At 44.2% G+C, this 27,628-nt stretch overlaps 1 protein-coding gene across 1 annotated transcript; it reads left to right on the top strand.

Moving 5' to 3' along the window:
- LOC126992960 (omega-amidase NIT2-like) lies at window positions 1-27,628 on the top strand. Its single transcript, XM_050851785.1, has 7 exons — window positions 1-42; window positions 10,072-10,246; window positions 10,726-10,907; window positions 21,044-21,212; window positions 22,326-22,420; window positions 23,104-23,242; window positions 27,396-27,628. Exons 1-7 carry the CDS (start codon window positions 1-3, stop codon window positions 27,479-27,481), a joined length of 888 nt encoding a protein of 295 aa, XP_050707742.1. The 3' UTR covers window positions 27,482-27,628.

The following is a 27,628-nucleotide window of genomic DNA, read 5'->3' as shown; positions in this document are numbered from 1 at the left end:
ATGCACCTTGCTGGCACCTCCAAGGCACAGACCTTCATGAATGTACATACCTGTCTTGGGGGTGATGCACCTTGCTGCCACCTTCAAGGCACAGACCTTCATGAATGTACACACCTGTCTTGGGGGTGATGCACCTTGCTGCCACCTTCAAGGCACAGACCTTCATGAATGTACACACCTGTCTTGGGGGTGATGCACCTTGCTGCCACCTTCAAGGCACAGACCTTCATGAATGTACACACCTGTCTTGGGGGTGATGCACCTTGCTGCCACCTTCAAGGCACAGACCTTCATGAATGTACACACCTGACTTGGGGTTGATGCACCTTGCTGCCACATTCAAGGCACTTGTCTGGCTGTGCAGGAAATGTTATCTTGTCTGCTGGTGTTTATAAGTATTGGAAATTTTCATATTATGTTAGACAGAAACAATATAAGATGCATCCCCTAAATGTGAATGGGTAAGGGAGTGGGATTAAAAAATTATAGACACTAATTTGTTTTAATGAATAACATGAAAATTATCCTGTTCAAAAATTTTACTTTATAATATCTTACTATTAATTATAAGAGATAGGCATATCATAGGAATGGCAAGCTTTCCGAGTATGTAAATGGTACTACATCCTCCTTGACAGCTAAATGGTACTATATCCTCCTTGACAGCTAAATGATTCTATATCCTCCTTGACAGTTATACGGTACTACATCCTCCTTGACAGCTAAATGGTACTACATTCTCCTTGACAGCTAAATGGTCCTACACCTTTTTTGACAGCTAAATGGTACTACATCCTCCTTGAGAGCTAAATGGTACTACATCCTTCTTGACAGCTAAATGGTACTACATCCTCCTTGACAGCTAAATGGTACTACGTCCTTCTTGACAGCTAAATGGTACTACATCCTCCTTGACAGCTAAATGGTACTACATCCTCCCTGACAGCTAAATGGTACTACGTCCTTCTTGACAGCTAAATGGTACTACATCCTCCTTGACAGCTAAATGGTACTACATCTTCCTTGACAGCTAAATGGTACTACATCCTCCTTGACAGCTAAATGGTACTACATCCTCCTTGACAGCTAAATGGTACTACTTCTTCCTTGACAGCTAAATGGTACTACATCTTCCTTCACAGCTAAATGGTACTATATCCAACTTGACAGCTAAATGGTACTACATCCTCCTTGACAGCTAAATGGTACTGCATTTTCATTCACAGCTAAATGGTACTACATCTTCCTTGACAGCTAAATGGTACTACATCTTTTTTTTTCTTTTTTTACAACAGAGGCAGCTCAAGGGGGCACAAAAAAAGAAAACAATAATAAAAAAAGCCCGCTACTAGCTGCTCCTAAAAAGAAACAAAAGAGGTGGCCGAAAGCAAGATCAAATACGGGAGGAGAGATGTCCTGATACCCTCCTCTTGAAAGAGTTCAAGTCGTAGGCAGGAGGAAATACAGATAAAGGAAGATTGTTCCAGAGTTTACCAGCGTGAGGGATGAAATAGTGAAGATGCTGGTTAACTCTTGTATAAGGGGTTTGGACAGTATAGGGATGAGCATGAGTAGAAAGTCGGGTGCAGCGGGGCCGCGAGGGGGGGGGGGGTCATGCAGTTAGCAAGTTCAGAAGAGCAGTCAGCGTGGAAATATCGATAGAAGATAGAAAGAGAGGCAACATTGCGGCGGAATTTAAGAGGTAGAAGACTATCAGTATGAGGAGGAGAGCTGATGAGACGAAGAGCCTTAGCCTCCACTCTGTCCAGAAGAGCTGTGTGAGTGGAGCCCCCCCACACATGAGATGCATACTCCATACGAGGGCGGACAAGGCCCCTGTATATGGACAGCAACTGTGCAGGGGAGAAGAACTGGCGGAGACGGTACAGAAAGCCCAGCCTCGAGGAAGCTGATTTAGTAAGAGATGAGATATGAAGTTTCCAGTTGAGATTTTGAGTTAAGGATAGACCGAGGATGTTTAGTGTTGAGGAAGGTGATAGCTGGGTGTTGTCAAAGAATAGGGGATAGTTGTTTGGAAGATTGTGTCGAGTGGATAGGTGGAGAAACTGTGTTTTTGAGGCGTTCAAGGACACCAGGTTCCTCTTGCCCCAATCGGAAATAACAGTAAGGTCTGAGGCTAAGCGTTCTGCAGCCTCCAGCCTTGAGTCGTTAAGTTCCTGTAGGGTGGGTCTTCTATTAAAAGAAGTTGAGTAATGCAGAGTGGAATCATCGGCGTAGGAATGGATAGGACTGTTCGTTTTAGAAAGAAGATCAGCAATGAACAACAGAAAAAGAGTGGGAGATAGGACAGAACCCTGTGGGACACCACTGTTAATAGATTTAGGGGAAGAACAGTGACCGTCTACCACGGCACAAATAGAACGGTCAGAAAGGAAACTGGAGATAAAGGTACAGAGAGAAGGATAGAAACCGTAGAATGGTAGTTTGGAAAGCAAAGATTTGTGCCAGACCCTATCAAAAGCTTTTGATATGTCCAGCGCAATAGCAAAGGTTTCACCGAAACGGCTAAGAGAGGATGACCAAGAGTCAGTTAAGAGGGCTAGGAGATCACCAGTAGAACGCCCCTTGCGGAACCCATACTGGCGATCAGATAGAAGGTCAGAAGTGGAAAGGTGCTTTTGAATCTTCCTGTTAAGGATTGATTCAAAAGCTTTAGATAGACAAGAAAGTAAAGCTATAGGACGGTAGTTTGAGGGATTGGAGCGATCACCTTTCTTAGGCACAGGCTGTATGAAGGCATACTTCCAGCAAGAAGGAAAGGTAGATGTTGACAGGCAGAGGCGAAAGAGTTTGACCAGGCAGGGTGACAGCACGGAGGCACAGTTTTTAAGGACAATAGGAGGCACTCCATCAGGTCCATAAGCCTTCTTAGGATTGAGGCCAGAGAGGGCATAGAAAATATAATTTTGAAGAATCTTTATAACAGGCATAAAGGAGTCAGAGGGGGGATGAGTAGGAGGAATATGCCAAGAATCGTCTTGAGTGGAGTTTTTAGAAAAAGTTTGAAAGAAGAGTTCAGCCTTAGAGATAGATGAGACGGCAGTGTTGCCGTCAGGACTGAGGAGTGGAGGGAAAGATGAAGAAGTGAAGTTGGAGGAGATGTTTTTGGGTAGATGCCAGAAGTCACGGGAAGAGTTAGAAAAAGCAAGGTTTTGGCATTTTCTATTAATGAAAGAATTTTTGGTTAGTCGAAGAATAGATTTGGCATGATTTCGGGCAGAAATGTAAAGTTCATAATTAGCATTAGTTTGAAGGCTCTGGTACCTTTTGTGAGCTGCCTCTCTATCATTGACAGCACGAGAACAAGTGTGATTAAACCAAGGCTTTTTAGTGTGAGGAGTAGAGAAAGAACCAGGAATGTATGCCTCCATTCCAGAGACAATCACCTCTGTGATGCGCTGAGCACACACAGAGGGGTCTCTATCCTGGAAGCAATAATCATATCACGGGAAATCGGAAAAGTACATCCTCAGGTCGTCCCACCGAGCTGAAGAAAAATGCCAGAAGCATCGCCTCTTCGGTGGGTCCAGAGGGTGTACAGGAGCGATAGGACATGATGCAGAAATAACACTGTGATCGGAGGAGCCCAACGGAGAGAACAGTTTGACATAATAAGCAGAAGGGTTTGAGGTAAGGAAGAGGTCTAGAATGTTGGGCCGGTCTCCAAGACGGTCGGGAATACGTGTAGGGTGCTGGACCAACTGCTCTAGGTCGTTGAGGATAGCAAAGTTGTAGGCTTGTTCACCAGGATGGTCAGTGAGAGAGGATGAAAGCCAAAGCTGGTGGTGAACATTGAAATCTCCTAGGATGGAGATTTCAGCGAAGAGAGAGTGGGTCAAGATGTGCTCCACTTTAGAATTCAAATAGTCAAAGAATTTTACATAGTTGGTAGATTTAGGTGAGAGATAAACAGCACAGATGTATTTAGTAACTGAATGACAATGAAGTCTTAGCCAGATGGTAGAAAATTCAGAAGAGTCAAGGTTGTGGGCACGAGAGCAAGTGATGTCGTTGCGCACGTAGGCGCAACATCCAGCTTTGGATTGAAATTTAGGATAGAGATAGTAGGAGGGAACAGAGTAGAGATTGCTCTCAGTAGCCTCAGAAACCTGTGTTTCGCTAAGGAAGAGAAGGTGAGGTTTAGAGGAGGAGAGATGATGTTCCACAGAATGAAAATTAGAGAGAAGACCGCGAATGTTGCAGAAATTGAGAAGAAAGAGGTTCGAGGAGTTATCAAGACACCTCTCGGGTCGGCAGCCAGAAGGGGAGTCCTCCCTGGGGGAATTTGTGGTCCCCCCACCAGGCGAGGACTCCGAGGCTTGATGTAGGTGCGCCATTTTCAAATTTTAATTTTGGGAAAAGGTGTATATGTTGACAGCTAAATGGTACTACATCCTCCTTGACAACTGAATGGTACTACATCCTCCTTGACAACTGAATGGTACTACATCCTCCTTGACAGCTGAATGGTACTACATCCTCCTTGACAGCTAAATAGTACTATATCCTCCTTGACAGCTAAATGGTACTACATCTTCCTTGACAGCTAAATGGTACTACATCTTCCTTGACAGCTAAATGGTACTATATCCTCCTTGACAGCTAAATGGTACTACATCTTCCTTGACAGCTAAATGGTACTACATCTTCCTTGACAGCTAAATATTACTATATCCTCCTTGACAGCTAAATGGTACTACATCTTCCTTGACAGCTAAATGGTACTACATCTTCCTTGACAGCTAAATGGTACTACATCTTCCTTGACATCTAAATGGTACTACATCCTCCTTCACATCTAAATGGTACTATATCCTCCTTGACAGCTAAATGGTACTACATCTTCCTTGACAGCTAAATGGTACTACATCTTCCTTGACAGCTAAATGGTACTACATCTTCCTTGACAGCTAAATGGTACTACATCCTCCTTCACAGCTAAATGGTACTATATTCTCCTTGACAGCTAAATGGTACTATATCCTCCTTGACAGTTAAATGGTATTATATCCTCCTTGACAGCCAAATTGTACTACATCCTCCTTAACAGTTAAATTGTACTACATCCTCCTTGACAGCTAAATGGTACTACATCCTCCTTGACAGTTAAACAGTACTATATCCTCCTTGACAGTTAAATTGTACTACATCCTCCTTGACAGTTAAACAGTACTATATCCTCCTTGACAGTTAAATTGTACTACATCCTCCTTGACAGTTAAACAGTACTATATCCTCCTTGACAGTTAAATTGTACTACATCCTCCTTGACAGTTAAACAGTACTATATCCTCCTTGACAGTTAAACAGTACTAAATCATCCTTGATAGCGAAATGGTTGTACATCCTCCTTGACAGCTAAAAGGTACTATATCCTCTTTGACAGTTAAAAGGTACTACATACTCCTTGACAACTAAATGGTAGTACATCTTCCTTGACGGCTAATTGGTAGCACATCGTCCTTGACAGCTAGATGGTACTATATCCTCGTTAACAGCTAAATTGTACTACATCCTCCTTGACAGCTAAATGGTAGTACATCCTCCTTGATAGTTGAATGGTACTATATCCTCCTTGACAGCTAAATGATCCTACATCCTCCTTGACAGCTAAATGGTACTACATCCTCCTTGACAGCTAAATGATCCTACATCCTCCTTGACAGCTAAATGGTACTACATCCTCCTTGACAGCTAAATGGTACTACTTCCTTCTTGCCAGGTAAATGTTACTACATCTTCCTTGACAACTTAATGGTACTATATGCTCCTTAACACCTAAATGGTTATATATCCTCCTTGACAGCTAAATGGTACTATATCCTCCTTGACAGCTAAATGGTACTATATCCTCCTTGACATTTAAATGGTACTACATCCTCCTTGACAGCTAAATGGTACTATATCCTCCTTGACAGCTAAATGGTACTATATCCTCCTTGACAGCTAAATGGTACTATATCCTCCTTGACATTTAAATGGTACTACATCCTCCTTGACAACTAAATTGTACTATATCCTCCTTGACAGCTAAATGGTACTACATCCTCCTTGACAGCTAAATGGTACTACATCCTCCTTGACAGCTAAATGGTACGACATCTTCCTTGACAGCTAAATGGTACTACATCCTCCTTGACAGCGAAATGATACTACATCTTCCTTGACAGCTAAATGGTACTACATCTTCCTTGACAGCTAAATGGTACTGTATCCACCTTGACAGCTAAATGGTACGACATCTTCCTTGACAGCTAAATGGTACTACATATTCCTTGACAGCTAAATGGTACTACATCTTCCTTGACAGTTAAATGGTACTATATCTTCCTTGACAGCTTAATGGTACTATATCCTCCTTGAGAGCTAAATGGTACTACATCTTTCTTGACAGATAAATGGTACTACATCTTCCTTGACAGCTAAATGGTACTACATCCTCTTTGACAGCTAAATGGTACTATATCCTCCTTGACAGCTAAATGGTATTACATTTTCCTTTACAGCCAAATTGTACTACATCCTCCTTGACATCTAAATGGTACTACATTTTTCTTGACAGCTAAATGGTACTATGTCATCCTTGACAGTTAAATGGTACTACATCCTCATTGACAGCTAAATGGCAGTTCATCCTCCTTGACAGCTAGATGGTACTACATCCTCCTTGACAGCTAAATGGTACTACATCCGCCTTGACAGCTAAATGGTACTATATCCCCCTTGACAGTTAAACGGTACTACATCCTCCTTGACAGCTAAATGGTAGTACATCTTCCTTGACAGCTAAATGGTAGGACATCCTCCTTGACAGCTAGATGGTACTACCGTATTCCTGATCGTCTTGGAGACAGGCCCAACATTCTATACCTCTTCCTTACCTCAAACCCTTCTGCTTATTCTGTCAAACTGTTCTCTCCGTTGGGCTCCTCCGATCAGAATCTTATTTCTGTATCCTGTCCTATCGCTCCTGTACACCTTCTGGACCCGCCGAAAAGCCGATGCTTCTGGCATTTTGCTTCACCTCGGTGGGACGACCTGAGGATGTACTTTTCCGATTTCCCTTGGAATGATTACTGCTTCCAGGATGGAGACCCCTCTGTGTATGCTCAGCGCATCACAGAGGTGATTGTCTCTGGAATGGAGGCATACATTCCACGTACTTTCTCTACTCCTCATGCTAAAAAGCCTTGGTTTAATCACGCTTCTTTTCGTGCGGTCAATGATAGAGAGGCAGCTCGCTAAAGGTACCAGAGCCTTCAAACTAATGCTAACTATGAGCTTTACATTTCTGCCCGGAATCGTGCCAAATCTATTCTCCGACTAACCAAATAGAAAATAGAAAATGCCAAAACCTCTCTTTCTCTAACTCTTCCCGTGACTTCTGGCATCTAGCCAAAAACATCTCCTCTAACTTCACTTCTTCATTTTTCCCTCCACTCCTCAGTCCTGACGGCAACACTGCCGTCTCATCTATCTCTAAGGCTGAGCTCTACTCTCAAACTTTTTTCTAATAACTCCACTCAAGACGATTCTGGGCATATTCCTCCTACTCATCCTCCCTCAGACTCTTATATGCCCGTTATAAAGATTCTTCAAAATTATGTTTTCTATGCCCTCTCTGGCCTCAATCCTAAGAAGGCTTATGGACCTGATGGAGTACCTCCAATTGTCCTTAGAAACTGTGCCTCCGTGCTGTCACCCTGCCTGGTCAAACTCTTTCGCCTCTGCCTGTCAACATCTACCTTGCCTTTCTGATGGAAGTACGCCTTCGTACAGCCTGTGCCTAAGAAAGGTGACCGTTCCAATCCCTCAAACTACCGTCCTATAGCTTTACTTTCTTGTCTATCTAAAGCTTTTGAATCAATCCTTAACCGGAAGATTCAAAAGCACTTTTCCACTTCTGACCTTCTATCTGATCGCCGGTATGGGTTCCGTAAGGGGCGTTCTACTGGTGATCTCCTTGCCTTCCTAACTGACTATTGGTCATCCTCTCTTAGCCGTTTCGGTGAAACCTTTGCTATTGCGCTGGACATATCAAAAGCTTTTGATAGGGTCTGGCACAAATCTTTGCTTTCCAAACTACCCTCCTACGGTTTCAATCCTTCTCTCTGTACCTTTATCTCCAGTTTCCTTTCTGACCGTTTTATTTCTGCTGTGGTAGACAGTCACTGTTTTTCCCCTAAATCTATAACAACAGTGTCCCCCACATTCTCTCTCCTATCTCCCTTTTCTCTTTCTGTTGATCTGATGATCTTCTTTCCAAAACGAACTGTCCCATCCATTTCTTACCGAACTCTCTCTCTCATTACTCACTTTCTTTTCAATGGAACCCACCATACAGAACTTAACGATCAAAGTCTGAGGGCAACAGAACGCCTCAGACCTTACTATTATTTCTGATTGGGGCAAGAGGAACCTGGTGTCCTTCAACGCCTCAAAAACACAGTTTCTCCACCTATCTACTCGACACAATCTTCCAAACAACTGTCCACTATTCTTTGACAACGCTCAGCTATCATCTCCCTCAACACTAAATATCCTCGGTCTATCCTTAACTCAAAATCTCAACTGGAAACTTCATATTTCACCTCTTACTAAATCGGCTTCCTCGAGGCTGGGCGTTCTGTACCGTCTCCGCCGATTTTTCTTCCCCGCACAGTTGCTATCCATTTACAGGGGCGTTGTCCGCCCTCGTATAGAGTATGAATCTCATGTGTGGGGGGGGTCCACTCACATAGCTCTCCTTGACAGAGTGGAGTCAAAGGCTCTTTGTCTCATCAGCTCTCCTCCTCATACTGATAGTCTTTTACCTCTCAAATTCCGCCGCCATGTTGCCTCTCTTTCTATCTTCTATCGATATTTTCATGCTGACTGCTCTTCTGAACTTGCTAACTGCATGCCTCCTCTCCTCCCGCGGCCCCGTTGCACACGACTTTCAACTCATGCTCATCCCTATACTGTCCAAACCCCTTTATGCAAGAGTCAACCAGCAAGATGGCGCCACTATAAACACTCGCCTGCGCCAGAACGGGCTGGGCCGACCATCAGGCCCCACCTGGAAGAAGCCTTGGGCCGACCAACAGGCCATACCGGGAAGATGCCTACCGGCGCAATAGGCAACAGCGTAAAAAAAAAAAAAAAAAAAAAAAATCTTCACTCCTTCATCCTTCACGCTGGTAAACTCTGGAACAATCTTCTTTCATCTGTATTTCCTCCTGCCTACGACTTGAACTCTTTCAAGAGGAGGGTATCAGGACACCTCTCCTCTCGAAATTGACCTCTCGTTTTGGACACTCCTTTGACCTCTGTTCGGGAGCAGTGAGTAGCGGGCTTTTTTTTTTTTTTTTTTTTTTACGCCCTTGAACTGTCTCCTTAGCTGTAATTTTTTTTTTTCTACTTGACAGCTAGATGGTAGTACATCCTCCTTGACAGCTAGATGGTACTATATCCTCCTTGACACTTAAACGTTACTACTTCCTCATTGACAGCTAAATGGTAGTACATCCTCCTTGACAGCTAGATGGTACTACATCCTCCTTGACAGCTAAATTGTAGTATATCCTCCTTGACAGCTAAATGGTACTACACTTTTCTTGACAGCTAAATGGTACTATATCCTCCTTGACAGCTAAATGGTAGTACATCCTCCTTGACAGCTAAATGGTACTACATCCTCCTTGACAGCTAAATGGTAGTACATCCTCCTTGACAGCTTGATGGTACTACATCCTCCTTGACAGCTAAACGTTACTACATCCTCCTTGACAGCTAAATGGTAGCACATCCTCCTTGACAGCTAGATGGTACTGTATCCTTCTTGACAGCTAAATGGCAGTACATCCTCCTTGACAACTAAATGGTAGTACATCCTCCTTGACAGCTAGATGGTACTGTATCCTTCTTGACAGCTAAACGGTACTACATCCTCCTTGACAGTAAATGGTAGTACATCCTCCTTGACAGCTAGATGGTACTACATCCTCCTTGACAGCTAAATGGTAGTGCATCCTCCTTGACAACTAGATGGTACTATATCCTTCTTGACAGCTAAATGGTTCTACTTCCTCTTTGACAGCCTTACGCATTGCTCTGGTCCAAATGGCTGTGGCCGAGGAGAAGACCAAGAACGTGGAGCGGGCCGTGCAGCTCATCGAGGAGGCTGCCGGCAACGATGCCCAGCTGGTGGTGTTGCCGGAGTGCTTCAACGGACCCTGCAGCCTCAGTAAGGAGCTTTGCTTACATGAGTATGAAGTGATTTTTTATTTTATTTATATATTTATTTATTTTATTTATTAATATTATTATTATTATTATTTTTTTTTTTGGTGCTGCCTCTTGCGCTGGTAGGCTCTCTTGATGGCCCTCTTGGAATGCCCCAGTTCTGTTTATAGTGGCTGCCGTAATATATGACTCTTTGCCTGGCCCATGCTACCCCCCCGCGCAGCACTTGAACGATGCCGCTGACGTTATGGTTGATTGAAGATCTGGGCAGCATGTGGGTAACCTTCAGACACTCTGGCTTGAAAAATCAGCGTGTTTCGGTGGGACTCAAACCTTGGTCCACGGGCTCACCACACCTGCACGCTGACCACCTGGTCACCGCCTCCCCATGTATATAGATAAATCATTTTATTAAACATATTATATATATTTACAATACTGTTTGTTTTTTGTAACAGTTCAACAGCGTCGTCTACACAGGTGCGAATACTAATTACGTGGAGCCCGTCCCCGGCGAGAGCACCGCCCCCCTCGGTGACGCGGCGAAGAAGTTTGGCGTGTTTGTGGTGGGGGGCTCGGTGCAGGAGAGGGAGGGAGACAAGATCTACAACACCTGCACAGTCTGGGGGCCACAGGGCAACATGTTAGCAAAGTACAGAAAGGTAAGTTTTGTTCATGTAATTTTGGAAGCAATGGAGACAATGATCAAAGCTTCCGCCTCAATCCGAGATGTCCGCTGATCACCACAATTGTCTCATGTTCCTTACACTGACCTGCCACACCCACTCCTCCTCTGCCTCACACCCCGACCTCATGCTTGTCAGTCTGTCATTTAATTTTGGATCGAAGCTTCTGTTGCAAGTCTTAGTGTCTGCCTATCTCCACAAGTGTCCCTTAAGACCTGTGCGCCTTGCGCCTGGTTGCCGTGCATCTGCCTATGTCTCTACGCATGCAACACGCACGCTCAAGCATGCCTCTAGCTGCATGCTTCTTCCTCGATGGATGCGCATGCCTCTTTCTGTTCACACCTGGAGTGAAGCACACATACACTGAAGTCGTCAAGGTGTCTGCTCTGAACCAAGCAGCTGCTGCTGCCGCAGCTGGTCATTGCCGTCTCGAGTATAGAGAAGGCATGGCAGCTTGCTGGGTTCTTTGCCGATGAGTCATCCAAGTAAAGCCGATTGTGTCCCGCGCTGTCCAACTAAAATGTTATTTTTTGTGTGTTTTAATGCATATTTTTGTGTTAAATACATTTTTTCATTGATAAAAAAAAGGTTTTCCAACATCAATATCTTCTAAACATCATCAAATTAGACCTAAAATAGAGGAGAATTAATAAGATATTGTATAAGGAGAGGGAGAAATATTCACATAAAAAATTATATAAATAGGCTACATTGACATTCGTAACTGGGTAGACTCCTGTTATTTTGATTTGTCACCGTTTCTAAACATCTCTTTTGACATACATAACGGTGTCGTTACTATTACTATATTCAACAAGCTGATCTTCCATTCCTATCCTAGGCAACTCAGTCACCTGCTATCTGGCAACTGCAAGTTACATAGAGGTATTATTATTATAAACGTAAACTATTTCATTGTTAATATACGAATATATCTTCCTAAAAAATATAATTTTAAATATACCATAACACTGAGATCCATGTGGCCATTATATTGATTGATAGTGCATTGTAGCAAGTAAACAACAAAGGAGAAGGGAGGAACATGCCATCCCAACGACTATGGCTGATGAACAAGCCTCCCATAACCCACTTAGCCAGTGGGGTATCTCTTTGGCCGACTCGGTAAGGAGTGGCTCTCCCGTCACGCTGGTCGCGGGTTCAATCCCAGGCAGCCGGCGAATACCCTCTTCTGGTCTTGATATAATTTCTCGTGTGTTTCGATACACGCAAAAGACGTGTTGGGAAATATAAGAAAAAGAGAAAATAAGCTCTACGGGGACAATGTCTCTTCATTGAACTGGTGGCAGCGGTGGGATCCTATCCTGCGATTCTGTTGAGTTTCCCCGAAGGGGTAACAGGGAGGATGGCCCATGCTCTCCGAGGGTAATAGAAAGTGGGAGAGTTGGAGGTATGTCTCTACGGGGACGTTGTGGAATAATGAACCGACAGTGGTCACTATCTAAGGTCTCAACACACAGATATTAATCTACATAGAGGGGAAAGTCGTGTAGTGCGGCGACTATGCCTGATGAACAAGCCTCCTATAACCCACTTAGCCAGTGGGATACCTCTTTGGCCGACTCGGTAAGGAGTGGCTCTCCCGTCACGCTGGTCGCCGGTTCAATCCCAGGCAGCCCGCGAATACCCTCTTCTGGTCTTGATTAATTTCTCGTGTGTTTCGATACACGCAGAGGACGTGTTGGGAAAAAGAAGAAAAAGAGAAAATAAGCTCTACGGAGACATCGTCTCTTCATTAAACTGCCAGGAGCGAACGTAAGGATTTGCCGTGCCCCCGGAGGCAAAGCTCGCTCGTTCTTTGACGACCCACGTATGAATGAAGTGCTCGAGTGGGAACATGGTTTGGCCATTTTGTGGATCGAAAGCAATGATATCACTAGTAGTATTGACCCAGTAATTGTTTTCAACCACATTAATGATATTTGTCACGCGTTTTAAGAAAACTGCCAGGCTGTAGTGTATGTATGTCAAATTGAACCTAGACTCCAACCCAGAAATCTTTCCCCTGACCAGTATAAGATAATTCAGTGCGGGATTAATAACCGAATTAAGAAAGACCTTAAAAACATCATTTTAATAACAAGCAATTTGTGGATGAGCTATCGGAGGACGGAGTCCATTGGAGCGAAGCCGGTCGAATGAGTATCGAAGAGAAATTCAAAAAGATTATCCAGGGATTCATGGGAGAGGATGACTCCGATGAGTGAGGTGTAGGTACGGTATGGTAACAGGATACTGGAGCGTACACCCGTACCGACGGTAAAAAGAGGATCGAACCTCAACCTGGGACCCCTGACCTACATCTCACCGATCGTGAAAAGTCACATTGTCAAAAATGGCCGAGAAACCACTGCCGGGGAAGTGGGGTTCATACGATCAATTAGTAGAAACCAAACCCCCGCCAGGACAAGACCCCAAGGCCGATAGGCGGTTTGCAAGGGACATAGATGCCTTAGAGCAGGAAGTAAGTTGCCTCAAAGATGTATTAACCCGGCAGAATTAAGTTATTCAAAGACTCGGGGCGCAGTTACAAACTCCCCCACGGCCAGTCACAGGGAATACCAAAACGCGAGACATACCTATTCTGGAGCTGAACCAACTACAAGGGCTCAATTCAACAACACAGCTCCAGATATTTTTTGAACTAGTCGAGCAGGTTAGCGACGACGATCTGAGAAGGATGCAGGTAGCAAAAGGGCGAGTAAGCTCTGAGCTAGCAGCTCTCATTCACAACCATCAGACCCAACATCAATGTATCACCTGGGAAGACCTTAAAAAGTTATTAAAAACAGAGTTCTCCACCGATGTAAATTTTGATGAGCATGACAAGAAATAGACTCCCTAAAATATGACTGGGCATCATCGCCCCAGACCATTACTAATAATTTCATTTGCCAGTATGCCACTCTGGAGACGCGGACAAAGCAATAAAAAGGAAACTGTGGCACGGCTTGACTCCCGAATCAAAAGCTAAATTAGAAGGATTCCTGGATGAGGACTACCCATTAAATAAATTCATTGATCGAGTGGAGCATGAGCGCCAGTGACCCGAAGCTACCCACGCATCCTCTCTATATAGAGTTAGAGAAGAGCGACAAACGGCCACTGAATCACCACCTGCGAACTGTCCACCCAACCCTAACGATACGCCTAAACCAAATGCTACATCCAGTGAATCCTCAGAGGTAGAACAACTTAAAAGGCAGATTAGAACTTAACGGAACGGGTAGGACAATTACAAACCTCAACCCGTCAGTCACGATGAGAACGATATTGCTCATACTGTCGGTCCCACACACATTTCTTGAGAGAATGTTGGCGGAAACCGACGCGTGGTACTTGCTTCGATTGCAAGAAGTACGGATGCTGGCGTGGAAATAAAAACTGCCCAGGTCAATCAGCCAGCCGAACATGACTAACACAGGGACACAGTTTGGCTATCATCAGTAAAATCATGAGAGCAGTGGTAGTAGACACGGGTAATGGTCATACCCTTATCAAAGAATCGGCTGCAAATGAACTAGGGAGTGAAATAAATAAAAGACGCAACATACCTAGTTTAAGAGGCGTCACGGGTTCCGCTCTCCGAGTTATTGGTATGGTTTGGTTAGAAATCGGGGTAGGTAACGATCATGTACACAAACAATGGGTTCCAGTAGTCCCAAACAGTTACCTTGATGCAGAGCTACTGCTGGGTACTGACATCTTAGGGAAGGTTCCTTTTCAATGGAACGAAAGGTTGGACGAGATAGTCTGGGGTAATGCTTCATACGTAGTTGGTCACATAAGACGACAGAAAGGGAAAGTAGAGAGAATACGAAGCATTCCCCCGCCCCTAGCCCACGGCGACATCCCTAAAGGGGTAAATCTCACAAAGCCTCTTCATATGGAACCCTATACGTCACAATTTATCCCTATCCACGTAAAGGAAAACCCAAATACCACCTTGCTGGTTCATCCTCAACCCTAAATCAGTCAAAACAGTTTACTTAACTAAAGTAAATGAGCAAAACACCATCTACCTTCCTTTCGTTTACAACACCAAAGCAGACCACGCGAGTGAGACGGCCGAGGTTATCCAGAACACGAGGAGATTCAATACGACCCTCATCCAGGGTAGCAGAACAGTACGACTAGCAAAATTGGCAGGCCCCCTGCGAAAAAATTAATGTAGCGACCCCCGACCGAGTCGAGGCCTAGAATAGGGATGAGATTCTATACTGCTAGAAACATTTAAGAATAAGAATAAGAATAAGAATAAGAATAAAAATTTAGAAACATCATATTATAACTGTCGGTTGAAGCAGTTTCTAAACGGGTTTGGAAGTGATAATTTTCGTTTGCTAAATGAGATATTTAAATTTGACCTCGTGTAATATTTCTTGGAAAAATCCTCTCTCCATTTTGATACACCCATAACTTAGTCTATTAATCACCAGTAAATGTTCCACATCGGTGCAACTTGAAAGTAGTCGTCTGTCGCTATGTAGAACAAGGTCCAACTTGACAACAATTCAAGGACTATAGAAGCCCTGGCAGGAATTACCCTCAGTAGGGAAACCGTTGTATAAAGGCGTCTATCTGACCGACCTGTTTGCGGGAGGTCAGAAAACCCGATATGTGTTCACCATCATCAGTCATTGTAGTCGATTCGTAAAATTCCACCCACTTCAATCTAAGCACACACAACACGTGCTGAAGGCTATAGTACATTATGTGACTGACTACGGAACGCCCGAGAAGGTATCGACCTGGACAACGGGGGCGGGTTCATATCGAACGCCTTCCCAGATTTCTGCTAACAACACTTCAAAACATTATATTCCCCTACCACCTACCGCCCCACTGGAAACGTCGTCATGGAGAGGATGCTTCGCACACTCAAGTCTCTCCTGGCTGTGCTGTGCCAGGGTCATCTTTTACGGTGGCCATGACTTCCCCAGACGAGTTAGAAGTGACGATCCAGTGAGGCATGGAAAGTTTAGAATGTTTGTAAGGCTACTGGTAACCCTGTGGTGCACTAACACACCTGGCGGAGACGCGAGTAGTAGTTGGAAGGTTTTTGTGATGTGGTAGCCACTTTATTTCGCAGAAATTGGCTGCAACTAACAGTCAACACGGGTCGCGCCGGGGTGGGACGACTTCAGGACGTGACAAGCTCTCGTATCCCCACCTTAGGAGACTTGACAAAATGAAAGGTTAGAATGAATGAGGGAGTGATAGTAGACTAGAATGAAAGGAATGGGTGACTGAGGTGCCGAATCTTGCCATCGAGAGTACCAGGGGACTAAGGTTAAGTACCCACACTGCCGGCGAACCAAGAGGTTGGCTGGGGTGGAACTGCCTATCACTAATCTTGGTGTTATGTCTCAAAGGGACATTGGAGTTATGTCTCAAAGGGACGTTGTGGAGTTATGTCTCAAAGGGACATTGTGGAGTAGTGACCGGATTGTGGTCACTGTTTGAGGATAATAAGCTCCGTCCAGAGTAATGTTAAGTGCAAGGGGTTACTACAGTCAGGGAAGAGAGATAACTCCCCTACAGGGGAAAGGCAGAGTGGACTTTGGATTGTGAAGGAAGGATTTGAGGGGTGAAAAATTTTTCAGGGGGGGAAAGTGTCGTGTAATGCGGGGAAAATTGAGAAATCAATAACTTATAATAACTGATGTGTTTCTTGTGAATCAGGTGGTTACGAGCCGCTAGACAGACAGACGAACCAGATGTGGAGCTGCTGGCGTGACTACGCCCCAGCCGAAGGTGCCGAATGATCATTAGTTCAGTTTTTTTTTCACGGAGGAGGGACTAGTAGAATTTTTCACCTGTTTTAAGTGAGAGAGAACCAGTTGCTTCGGAACTCCTTCTGAACTGGCGGAACAGGCCAATTGTATGTTAACTAAACCACCGATAAATGCGTTCACTAGCCTCTGGCTAGCCCGCGGGCAGTGGGGGGAGGTGAGAAGCCGACGGTGTGAGCGAGTCTCTCTCACACACCGCTTCAACCTCACTCCACAGCTACGTTAAACCCAGCTCCTTGGAACCAAGCCTGTTAGTGTGTTATCTTGATACAATGTTAATGTTACTTATAAGAGGTGAATTGACACACACCGCCTCAACCTCACCCCACAGGTTCCCTAGCATACTGACTGAGCTGGCACCTCACTTGTGTGTCATTATATAGAGTACGTATGTGAACATCCCCTTTTGTGTGGGCTTATGATAACCTCCTTGGTATCTTAACCCTACACGAATACCTTGCCCCCATGCATGATCATCTTTGTGAACACATATCGGTGGTTGAAGGGAGATATTTTCTTGTATAATTATGCATCATAGAAACTTGGCTAGGGTAGGTTTTGTTAGCTATGGCCAGGACTCTCTATATATATTATATGAAATGTTCTGTGATGAGTATGCCCTACTGGTGATTGGAATGATGAGTTGTAATCAGTATTGTAAAGTAACTCGATAAAAGCTCGCTACCATTACTAACAGAATGTGTTGTCAATAGCATTGTAAATTAACTTCAGTAAGCTCGCTACCATTACCAACAGAATGATGAATTGAAAATAATATTGTTACTTAACTTCCATAAGCTCGCTACCATTATATACCAACATAATGTGAATAAACCTCATAATAATTAAACCTTGTGTTGCGTAACCCTAACAACCAGGAAGCACACTTCTAGTAAGATAATAAAAACAGAGGATCGCAGCTGAAGGCAACACAATACAACTAAGGATGCATGTGGGAGTAGCAACAGGAAAGTAAAAAGATACAATGGTAGGGGACAAGTGCTAAAAAAATAAAGGCCTTGATTTAGGCAGGGGAGTAGACATAAGGGACTGAACATATAAACTACAATCTAGGGGCAAATGCAGGATACTCGCTGAGCACAACTGAAAGAACATTATTGTTAACGAACCAGCCCACCAGCTCAGGCAGGTCCCAGTGGCCCTGTGGGCGGTAAGCATTAAGAGCAGGACATTGCAGGACATAGTGTTTGAGCGTGTGACCCCTGGCCTGGCACACAAGCTACAAGGTACAGGGTCAGCCCCACTGACATCCCAGTAATATCTTTAGCCCAACCTCAGCCGCATCATCACCAGATCATAGGATGCACTAAGCCTACCATAAGTGTGGGTGCAGCTACTTGAGACCTGGGTTTGCCCCTGACCCTGTTGACATGGAGCCAAATCCTCTGCAGTGTCTTAATCTTACGCAGCTGCCCCAAGAAGTCGTCCCACTATCGCTACCGAGCCTGTTTGCGAAGAGGGCTTGCATCGCAGAATGCATGCCTTCTACCGCAGTCTCCAGCGAATCCATCCGAGAGTAGACTGCGGTCAGGCCAGAGTCACCCACAATCTGGGCACCGCTGCCGGAGGCGGGTGAAGCTACATGTGTCCCTGTAGCCTGCACAGGAGGAACTGGACCGAGAGAAGTACTGGGTGCTGCCTGAGGCTGCAGGGGATCGGCTGCCGGCAAGAACGGTAGAGAACGGGACCCTCCATCAGCATCAGCAGCCACAGGAGCCGGGCCAGAAGGGTGCCATGGAGCAGGGGGAACAGGGCGAGCTTCCACAGCAGTGAGGTGCTCAGAAACTTGAGCATGGACAGCTGAAAGATTGGTTATTTCCTTTTGGACGGTGAGCAGGATACTAGAAGAGAGGTCAGCAGTAGGAGCGTAAACTAGTGGACCCCCAGCGGGGAATGCAGGGGCAGGTGAGGACTCAGAGACAGTGCCAGCGGAGGGTCGTCGAGGTCCAGAGCTAGATAGAGTTGCCCAGGCATTATGGGCAGGGAGCGGTCCAGGGCGGTAGGCTGCTGAAGTGACATGTTGACGGGTGAAGGGGTCCGACTGCTCCCGTAGGGAGCTGAAGAAGGGGGCAGGTTTCTCCGGACACGCACTGGATTGGGCATTATGAGGGCCACCACAATTACAGCACCGAGACGGAAAGGAGGCACCGTCCTGGATTCGTTTTTTTACACTCCTCCGAGTGGTGGCGGCCAGCACAGAACGCGTCTCTGTTCTTAGGTCCTCCTCCTCCACACTTCTATACTTCACACCATGCACTTAGTTACTTCACAGTGCACACTTATACACTTCACCTGAACCCTAAACCTTCTTCTTCTTCTTCTTCTTTTGACCTATAACGCTTTGTATCGCTTCTTAGGTCCTCCTTCTCCACACTTCTATACTTCACACTGTAGTGCAGCGACTTGCCGGATGGGCGAGCCTCCCATAACTCACTCTGCGAGTGGGGGTACCTCTTTGGCTGACTGGTTATGGAGTGGCTCTCCCGTCTCTCTGGTCGCGGGTTCGATCCCCTGCGCCGGCAAAACCTTACCTTGTCTGGATTAATTTCTCGTGTGTTTCGTTACACGCAAGAGGTCGTGTTGGAGTATCGAAAAGATAGAATTCTGGCATTTCACTGGTGGTAAGGCGGTGGCATCCTCCCTTGTGATTATGTTGTGTCACCCCGAGTGGGTATATAACAGGTAGAGTGATGGCCCATGCTCTCCGAAGTTCATAGAAAATGGGAAATCTCAACACACAGAAATTAATCTAAGTAGGAATGGGGAGCCGTGTAGTGCAGCGACTTGCCTGATGGGCGAGCCTCCCATAACTCACTCTGCCAGGGGGGTACCTCTTTGGCCGACTGGTTAAGGAATGGCTCTCCCGTCTCGCTGGTCGCGGGTTCGATCCCCGGCGCCGGGAAAACCTTACCTTGTCTGGATTAATTTATCGTGTGTTTCGTTACACGTAAGAGGTCGTGTTGGAGTATAGAAAAGAGAAAATTCTGGCATTTCAACACCATGCACTTATTTACTTCACAGTGCACACTTATACACTTCACCCTGAACCTAGGTGTTTTTCTGTTCTTTTCTTCCTCTGACTTGGATTTTCTATGCCCTTTTGAGAGGGTTGTAGCAGCCCCCTCACTCGTAGGTACCAGATAGCAGGTGACTGAGTTGCTTAGTATCGGGATGGAGGATCAGCTTGTTGAATATAATAATTGTAACGACAGCGTTATGAATGTCAAAAAGAGATATTTAGGAACGGTAAAAAATTCAAACTAATAGGAGTACCCAGTTACGACTGTCAATGTATTAATATATTTTTGTGTGTGAATATTTCTCCCTCTCCTTATATCTTATTTATTTCCTCTTTTTTATGTCTAATTTGATAATGTTTATTAGATGTTAATGTTGGAAAACCTTTATTTATCACAGAAAAAATATATTTTCACAAAGATATGCATTAAAACAAACAAACAAACTTTTTTTATTGGAGAGCGCGGGACACTCGGCTTTACTTGGATGACTCATAATTTGAGCTGTCAGACCTTCATTACAATCGAGACGGCAATGAGCTGGTACTATTTTGCGACAAAGATGAAATCGAAGGAAAAAACGTGAGTGTTGGGTCAGTAAATATCTTGCACGTACGCGTGAGTGTAGAAGAAGAGGGAGTACGACCGAAGGGTTTTAATTTTGTTTAGGACTGCCTATGACGTCCCTATTTCATATATATTTTTGAGGAACTGTAGAGCATCCTTCCGTTTCACCCTGTCTTTATAGTCTGCGGAGCTAGCCATCCAGACAAGTAGATGAACGATAATCCTCAATAAAGTTTATATTTTTTTCATTGGACCAATCCGCCATACTGGCAATACAAAGGAGGACCTGAAAATCAGAAAACACAAGGTATATTAAACCGTGGCTGACGGGCGACTGTTGCACGAGTCTCCTCGTGTTGGCCTATGCGCACAGACTTGAAGCATGCCTTACCTTGCTCCGATTCATGCCTCTGCTTGCCTCTTCATGCAATAGGCGCATGCCTCCTGTGCGCACGAAAAGTTGCACAAGTCTGAACGCGCTTTTACACTGACCTGCCACACTCACTCCTCTGCCTCACACCTTGATCACATGTTTTGGCTGTTAACCTAGATCCAATTCTCACTGTTCCTTCGATCCATTTTGGAAACTTCTTTTACAGTAGTAGCACCTCGAGGGCAAAAAAAGACAAAAAAACAAAACAAATTGAATTGACCAAATTGAACAAATTACGAATTGATGTTTTGTCTCCAGATGCACCTTTTTGACGTCAATATGCCTGGTGAACTGGTCTCGCAAGAGTCCAGCTTCTTCACTCCTGGCAACACCTTGACCACCTTTGAGCTCCCCCACTGTAAGATTGGTCTCGGCATCTGTTACGACATGAGGTTTCCAGAAACGGCCCGACTTTATGCAAAGTTAGGTGAGTGCTTATATTGTGCTGCGTTTGCCAACTCTTTTACATGCTACTTGTTATGTTTGTCATTGCCTACTGCATATTTGTTATGTTTGTCACTCTTTCTCTCCTACATGTTATGTGCTGAAGTTTACAAATCACATGGTTGTCTTCTGTGCTTGTTCCCATTACACAATCCCGTGACGTCAGCAAGGTTAGCAAGGAGACGTAACATCCCAATTCCTCTTGTACAAAGCATTGGTCTCAGTCTAGTACTGATATTCCGTGCATAACATACTCACACTTAGCGTTCTGGGACACAGCTTGTCACTTTGCAGATTGTACTGTGTATTATTTCACACTTTTCAAAGCAGCGAAAATATGTATTATGAGATGGTTTGGACTTGTAATGAGAATGAAGGAGTGATTTTGTAAAATTGAGTTTGTGAGCGCAGGATTGAGGGGGAGGGTCAACATGAACTAATTTCTTGGTTTGATTGGTGGATGTTTGGCTTGGAGGCTTTATTTATTTTTTTCTCATTATTCAATATTTTGGTATCCATATTTTAGTGCACGTAGCAAGGGCTTTGGTAGAATTTGTCCAGCAGTTCCTTGGTATGACTGATGGGTGGGTGATAGCCAGGCATGCAGTAGTTTTAATCTGTAATTCTTATCGTTATTTTGGGGTCTAGTTTCCTGCCTAAAAATATCTGAACAGCTGTTTTTAAATCATAGATCCGTGCCTTCAGGAATCCAGACTTTTGATGTTCTGACCAGTGGCATTCGTGGGAACTGACTTATGCTTTGTTTCAAGGAATCGATACATTTTCTTGTGCTAATAGGTATAGTCAGCATACACTAGAGTGACCCAGAAGCCCTGCCCCCCCCCCCCTCCCCTCTTTCATAGCTATGGGAGATGACTGGTTGGGTGAAAAGAGTTTAGGTCACAGTGGAGCAAGGGTGAGGGAGGAGGCAGGGCTGCTGGACAAATTTAATGTATAATGACTGCATGTAGTGACTGATTCATTCATCTGATATCCCCAACCCCTGCATATAGAAAATGGACTGTGAGCTTTCTATTTTATTTCTTAATGCAAAAATGTGTAACATACATGTAAGGCTTAACATGGATTTTTTTAGGGTGCAAAGTGGTGCTGTACCCCGGAGCCTGCAGCATGGTCACCGGCCCGGACCACTGGCAGCTGTTGCAACGAAGCCGTGCCATCGACAACCAGGCGAGTAACGCTCCTTTTGGTGTTTAAAAGAGACGTCTTGTACACGGCTGTGCTCTGGTGGCAACTGCACGAGCACCGCTGTGTTGCTGATGATTGCTGGAGGCGTTGCCTGTCCCATGCCACAAGGCTGTTAGTGCTTCAGCTGTGTGGCTCCAGCCCATGACATGCATTTACTTACCTTCTACTGTTGGGAAGTGGATCTTACACCATCACCATATCAGCAATATTGGACAAATAACAAATATCAAAAGTGTGTAGTGATGATGGGATCCGGCTTGTTTTGCTGTATGTGAATCATATAAGTGATTGAATGTCAGTCCACAAAACTAGAGCATTTTAGGAAATCCAGCAGCCTATACCCAGCAAAAAATGGCTACTATTTTGTGTCCACTCAACCAAAATCCCCAGACTTGCACAGAGAAAATTCAAACTAAAATCCTGAGACCTCCATACCTGCTGTGTACATCCTCGACTTTTAAACAGTTTTTGAATGGTTATGGTTAAGGTATGGTTAGTTTGTTTCTGCTGAACCTAATTCCCAAAAGACTTTGGCCAAGAAAAACTCACATCAAAACCCTGGGACGTCCATACCTGCTGTGTACATCCTTGACTTTTGAACAGCTGTTTGAATACCGTCTGTCAACTTTCGCCATCAGTCTCAATCTTTAATTCTCTACTGCCAGGTGTACGTGGCCAACGTTTCTCCCGCTCGCAACACAAACCATTCTTTCGTCACCTGGGGCCACTCCTCGATTGTCAACCCCTGGGGGGAGGTCATCGCCACTTGTGAGGAAAAGGAGACCATCGTCTATGGTGACCTGGGTGAGTGTGACCTTTTTGATGAATAAATATTTGGATTTCAAGACTGTTCCTGATAGTCATTTCCACACACAAAAAATAAAACCTTACCATCACATACTACAGTGCCTTTTCACCATATCTCATACCCTCCATATGGTCTATATTTACATACGGTCCCAAACAGATACTCATATTGAAGTTGTAGGTACAAACAACGTGCAGGAATAATTTTTAAATGTAGCAAAATTTGTATTTCTGGGACAACTCCCTTCCCAACCCTGCAGCAAGAGACACATGCATTGTAATGACCACAGTGCTCAACGGATGGCAGTGGCCCCTGAGGCAGGACATTCTAGGACAGGGGAACATGTCTACACATCACAGCTTTGGCATTGGGGGGAAAAGTTCCTTCCAAACCCTGCAGCAAGAGAGCATTGTAATGACCACAGTGTTCAACGGATGGCAGTGGCCTCTGAAGGCAGGACTTTCTAGGACAGGGGAGCATGTCCACACATCACAGCTTGGGCATTGGAGCCACAGCATGTGCCTGGTGTCCAAACATCACATGCTCTTTTTACAGGATGAGCACTTCCACATGGCACAGTGAAGGGTTGAAACTTTCTAGTCACAGAATGCTTTGCAAGACAAGAACATGGCACTGAAAATCAGGGGCGTATTTAGGACCTTGAAACATTATTAGGGGCTTAAGCCCAGCCCAAAATGCCGGGTGGTTGTAGGCGAGAGAAGCCCGGAGGTTTTTGGGTAATTCTGAGGCGTCTCTGACATACTTTAGGGTCAATTTATGTGTTATTGTATTTAGCAGTAACATTGAAAATATGGCAAGTGTGTCATATTAAAACTTTCGAGGTCATAATCAAATTATGGTAGAGCATAAGCACATTACTGTAAAGCGCTTAAGACTGATGTGTCATACATATACATGTACTGTACAGACAACTCAAATTAAAATTTATTCTCAGGTACGTTTACTGCAAGGAACAAAGCACTAAAAACTGATGAAAAGCAATTGGCCATTTTTACATTGTACTACAGTAAAATAAGGAACATCTGAGTAAGTGAGCATCGAGTAATTAGCAATCAGAAACTACCACTTTTTTTCACAAATTCATGTTTTTTTATTTTTTTATTGTTACCAAGGAGATTGAAAACTACAACTCGGCACTCTTACACTTAACCAGAGGCGGGCAAGTGGGATATTTAGTGAGGTAGTGCGGTAGTACCGCATCACAAAAAAAGTACCGCACTACCGCAAACTTTCTGAAAATACCGCACTACCGCGGACCGCACTAAAAAACCCTGCGGTACTTTTTGCGGTACTTAGAAAACCATCGAAGACATTTGCAGCGCGGCATGCTCACATAAATGTTTTTTTTTTTTAAGTGAATCGCACTCAATCAGTCAATCGGTATCAGTCATCAGAATCAGTGATTCAATCATTCTGACTTTTCAGTTATTGTTCAAAATTAAATACTAAATGAATAACTCAGAGTAAATCTGTTCGTCACTCAACCCAAGGCGGCGCGCCATGACTGCCTCTGACGATGACTGTACATGGCAGTGTACAACAGTACAAGCAAGCACTAACATGATCGCCGCTCAATCTCATGTCCCGCACAATTTTTTCTCTGATGCATAACATTAACATAGACCATAGTACATACTATATCTGTTTTATAACTTCATTGTAACTTCTCTATTTTATCATTCTCTCTCTCTCTCTCTCTCTCTCTCTCTCTCTCTCTCTCTCTCTCTCTCTCTCTCTCTCTCTCTCTCTCTTCAATGTAGCCAAGATCAATATTATTTGATTATAATAATAATAATAATAATAAATTATTATTATTATTATTATTATTATTATTATTATTATTATTATTATTATATTATCTCCACGTTGAAATTTCCACGTGGTTTCTTCGCTGAGGCATGAGACACCAGGGCTTACAGCTTTCCCATGGTAGCCGCTAATTAACAGTTCCAGTTGATGTGTTTTGTCTTAATATGTTGGACAGTTTGAATAATATTTCACTCTTCCTGTCATGACTTTCATATATTAGTAATCTTTCGTTTTCGCTCAAACGCTGGAGAATATTCCTCTCCTTCCTCCCCTCCTCCCCTACCTTTTCACTCCCCCATATCCCTGCAGCTGCACCACCCTTCATTCCTTCCTGCCTTCCTTCCCTCCTTCCTTTCTTCCCACTCCCCACTTCCTCCTCTCTCACATGACGCTGATCTCCTCCTCCCCCTTCCCTGTCCCCTCCCTCCTCCCTCGAAAAGTTGCATTCCCTTCCCCTCCCCCTCCTCCCCTTCCCGTCCTTTACTCCCCGGCCTGTCCCCCCCCTTCCTCCTCCCTTACCTCCCTCTCTCCCTCCCCCAGTCCTCCTTTATTTATTTTTGTGTATCTCACAAGTTATTTAGTCAATGGATAGCCAGGATAGGCACTGTTTTTTTTTTTTTATTGACTAGTGACTGCCGCTACCGCAGTACCGCACTGGGAAATACAAAAAATGGGACCGCACTACCGCAACCGCACTACTCCGGAAAAAGTACCGCACTACCGCAACCTTACTACTGATTTTTCAGTACCGCGTCCACCTCTGCACTTAACTCTCTTGTTTTTTGCTCGTAAAAAAAATTGTCCGTATTTGGAAATTAGACCGCCAACACGTTCAACATAATACCCCTTTTATTAATAGGAAAAATAAGCAATTTATTTTGTAAATAATATCAGTATTAATGGTAGCCATAACTTAAGTCTGAAGAAAAAATAATTGTTCACACTCCAGCGGCAACGGAACGATCGATCTATTTTTTTGCTCTACTCACCTAAAGAAGAAAAGAAGGAAAAAAAAAAACTTTCAGCCTTTAGCCTTATAGTAGACGTATTGTTTATCCCGTTGTCATAGCCTAGGTAATATATCACAATAGTTAATAACGTAGCCTGTCAAGTTTCATCTCAGGCAGCCTACTACTCTACTACTACATTTTATAAATTTAGATGCTGGTTTTCACTCCTGCCATGTCATCAGTTCCTGCAAGTTTATTAAATACAGGGTTAAAGACGTATTAAAAGCTTTTACTGTAATGCTTTTAACTTATTTTTTATATCAACGAAATTCGATCTCGTGTAATTGTCACCACAGGTTTTTGCCCACAGCAAAATATCACTAAATTACCTCTTGAAATTCGTTAAATAATAACTGGATCCTTTGGAAATCGGAAAAAGCACGGTCCCTCGTTCCACTTCGAACTGCTGAATGCTGGAGCAATTCGGTGCAGCGTGCACATTTCCCGGCATTATATAGTATACATAACTACCATATTTTTGTAATGCCTTCGTGATAAAAACGTTTGAAAACCCCTCAGCTAGACTATGGCTACTTACTAGCTGGCTAAAGAGCCCTCTGCTTCACCAACCTAAGCTAACACAATGTAAAGGCAGCGGCAGTCTAGCTCCCGTCATGACTCATCTGCAGTTGCAGCAACAGCAGGAAGTAACTCTTCCTCTGCCTGCTCTTGCCTTGCAGGCTGCACCTCATTGCCTTGGTCCCCTTTCTTTTTGAGAAAAAAAACTGCTTACATCCATAGCCTCAGACACAGGTCTTGCTTGCTACTACCAATCAACAAATTATCTCGCCCACACGTGTGCGCGGGCCGGGATACCCACCTTGGCTGGCGCCTGGCACGGTGGCACCACTGCCTGACTGATGGCCGTGAATACGTGACAGGAACGTGAACCGGACGGGAACAAACATAATCTCCATATGGGATCTATGAAATCTCATTTCTATTACTAACAGCTTAACAAGAATTAACATTTCGTATTGGCCTGGTTGGGGCAATTAAAAAAAAAAAATGAGATCCAGGGCTATCCATAAAACATTCGGGGCTATAGCCCCGAAAGCCCAGGCCTAACTATGCTACTGCTGATACTCAAAACACAGTCTTGAGATAGCGTTGAGGTATTAGAATTATGCCATAAATTTACAAGTCCTATGAGACCTCCTCTTGCTGCTAGACCATCTCGGGTTGGATATTAGGTACATTGCCATACTGGGAACCACACTGATTTTGCCCTATTCCAGACCTTACGGCATTGTGTAGTAAGGATCGAGACATTTCCACAACAGCACTAACAAGCCCTAAACCCTTTCAGACATGGACTACGTGGATAAGGTGCGACAAATGATTCCTGTCCTCAAGCAGATGCGAGACGACGTCTACGAGGTGACGGCCAAGTAAAAACAAGAGGCCATAAGGTGTTATAATAATAATAATAATAATAAAGGGTTTATTTGGTTGCGGCAGCCGTCAGGCTGAAAATTTACATATTATAAATACAATTTTTCTTCGCTAATGAAACAAGTACAAAAAGAAGAGGGACGGGGA

This window comes from Eriocheir sinensis, unplaced genomic scaffold (genome assembly GCF_024679095.1).
Source record: "Eriocheir sinensis breed Jianghai 21 unplaced genomic scaffold, ASM2467909v1 Scaffold53, whole genome shotgun sequence".
In the NCBI taxonomy this organism is placed as follows: Eukaryota; Metazoa; Arthropoda; class Malacostraca; order Decapoda; family Varunidae; genus Eriocheir; species Eriocheir sinensis.
The sequence above is the reverse complement of the archived record's forward strand: the minus strand, read 5'-3'. Positions and strand labels throughout refer to the sequence as shown.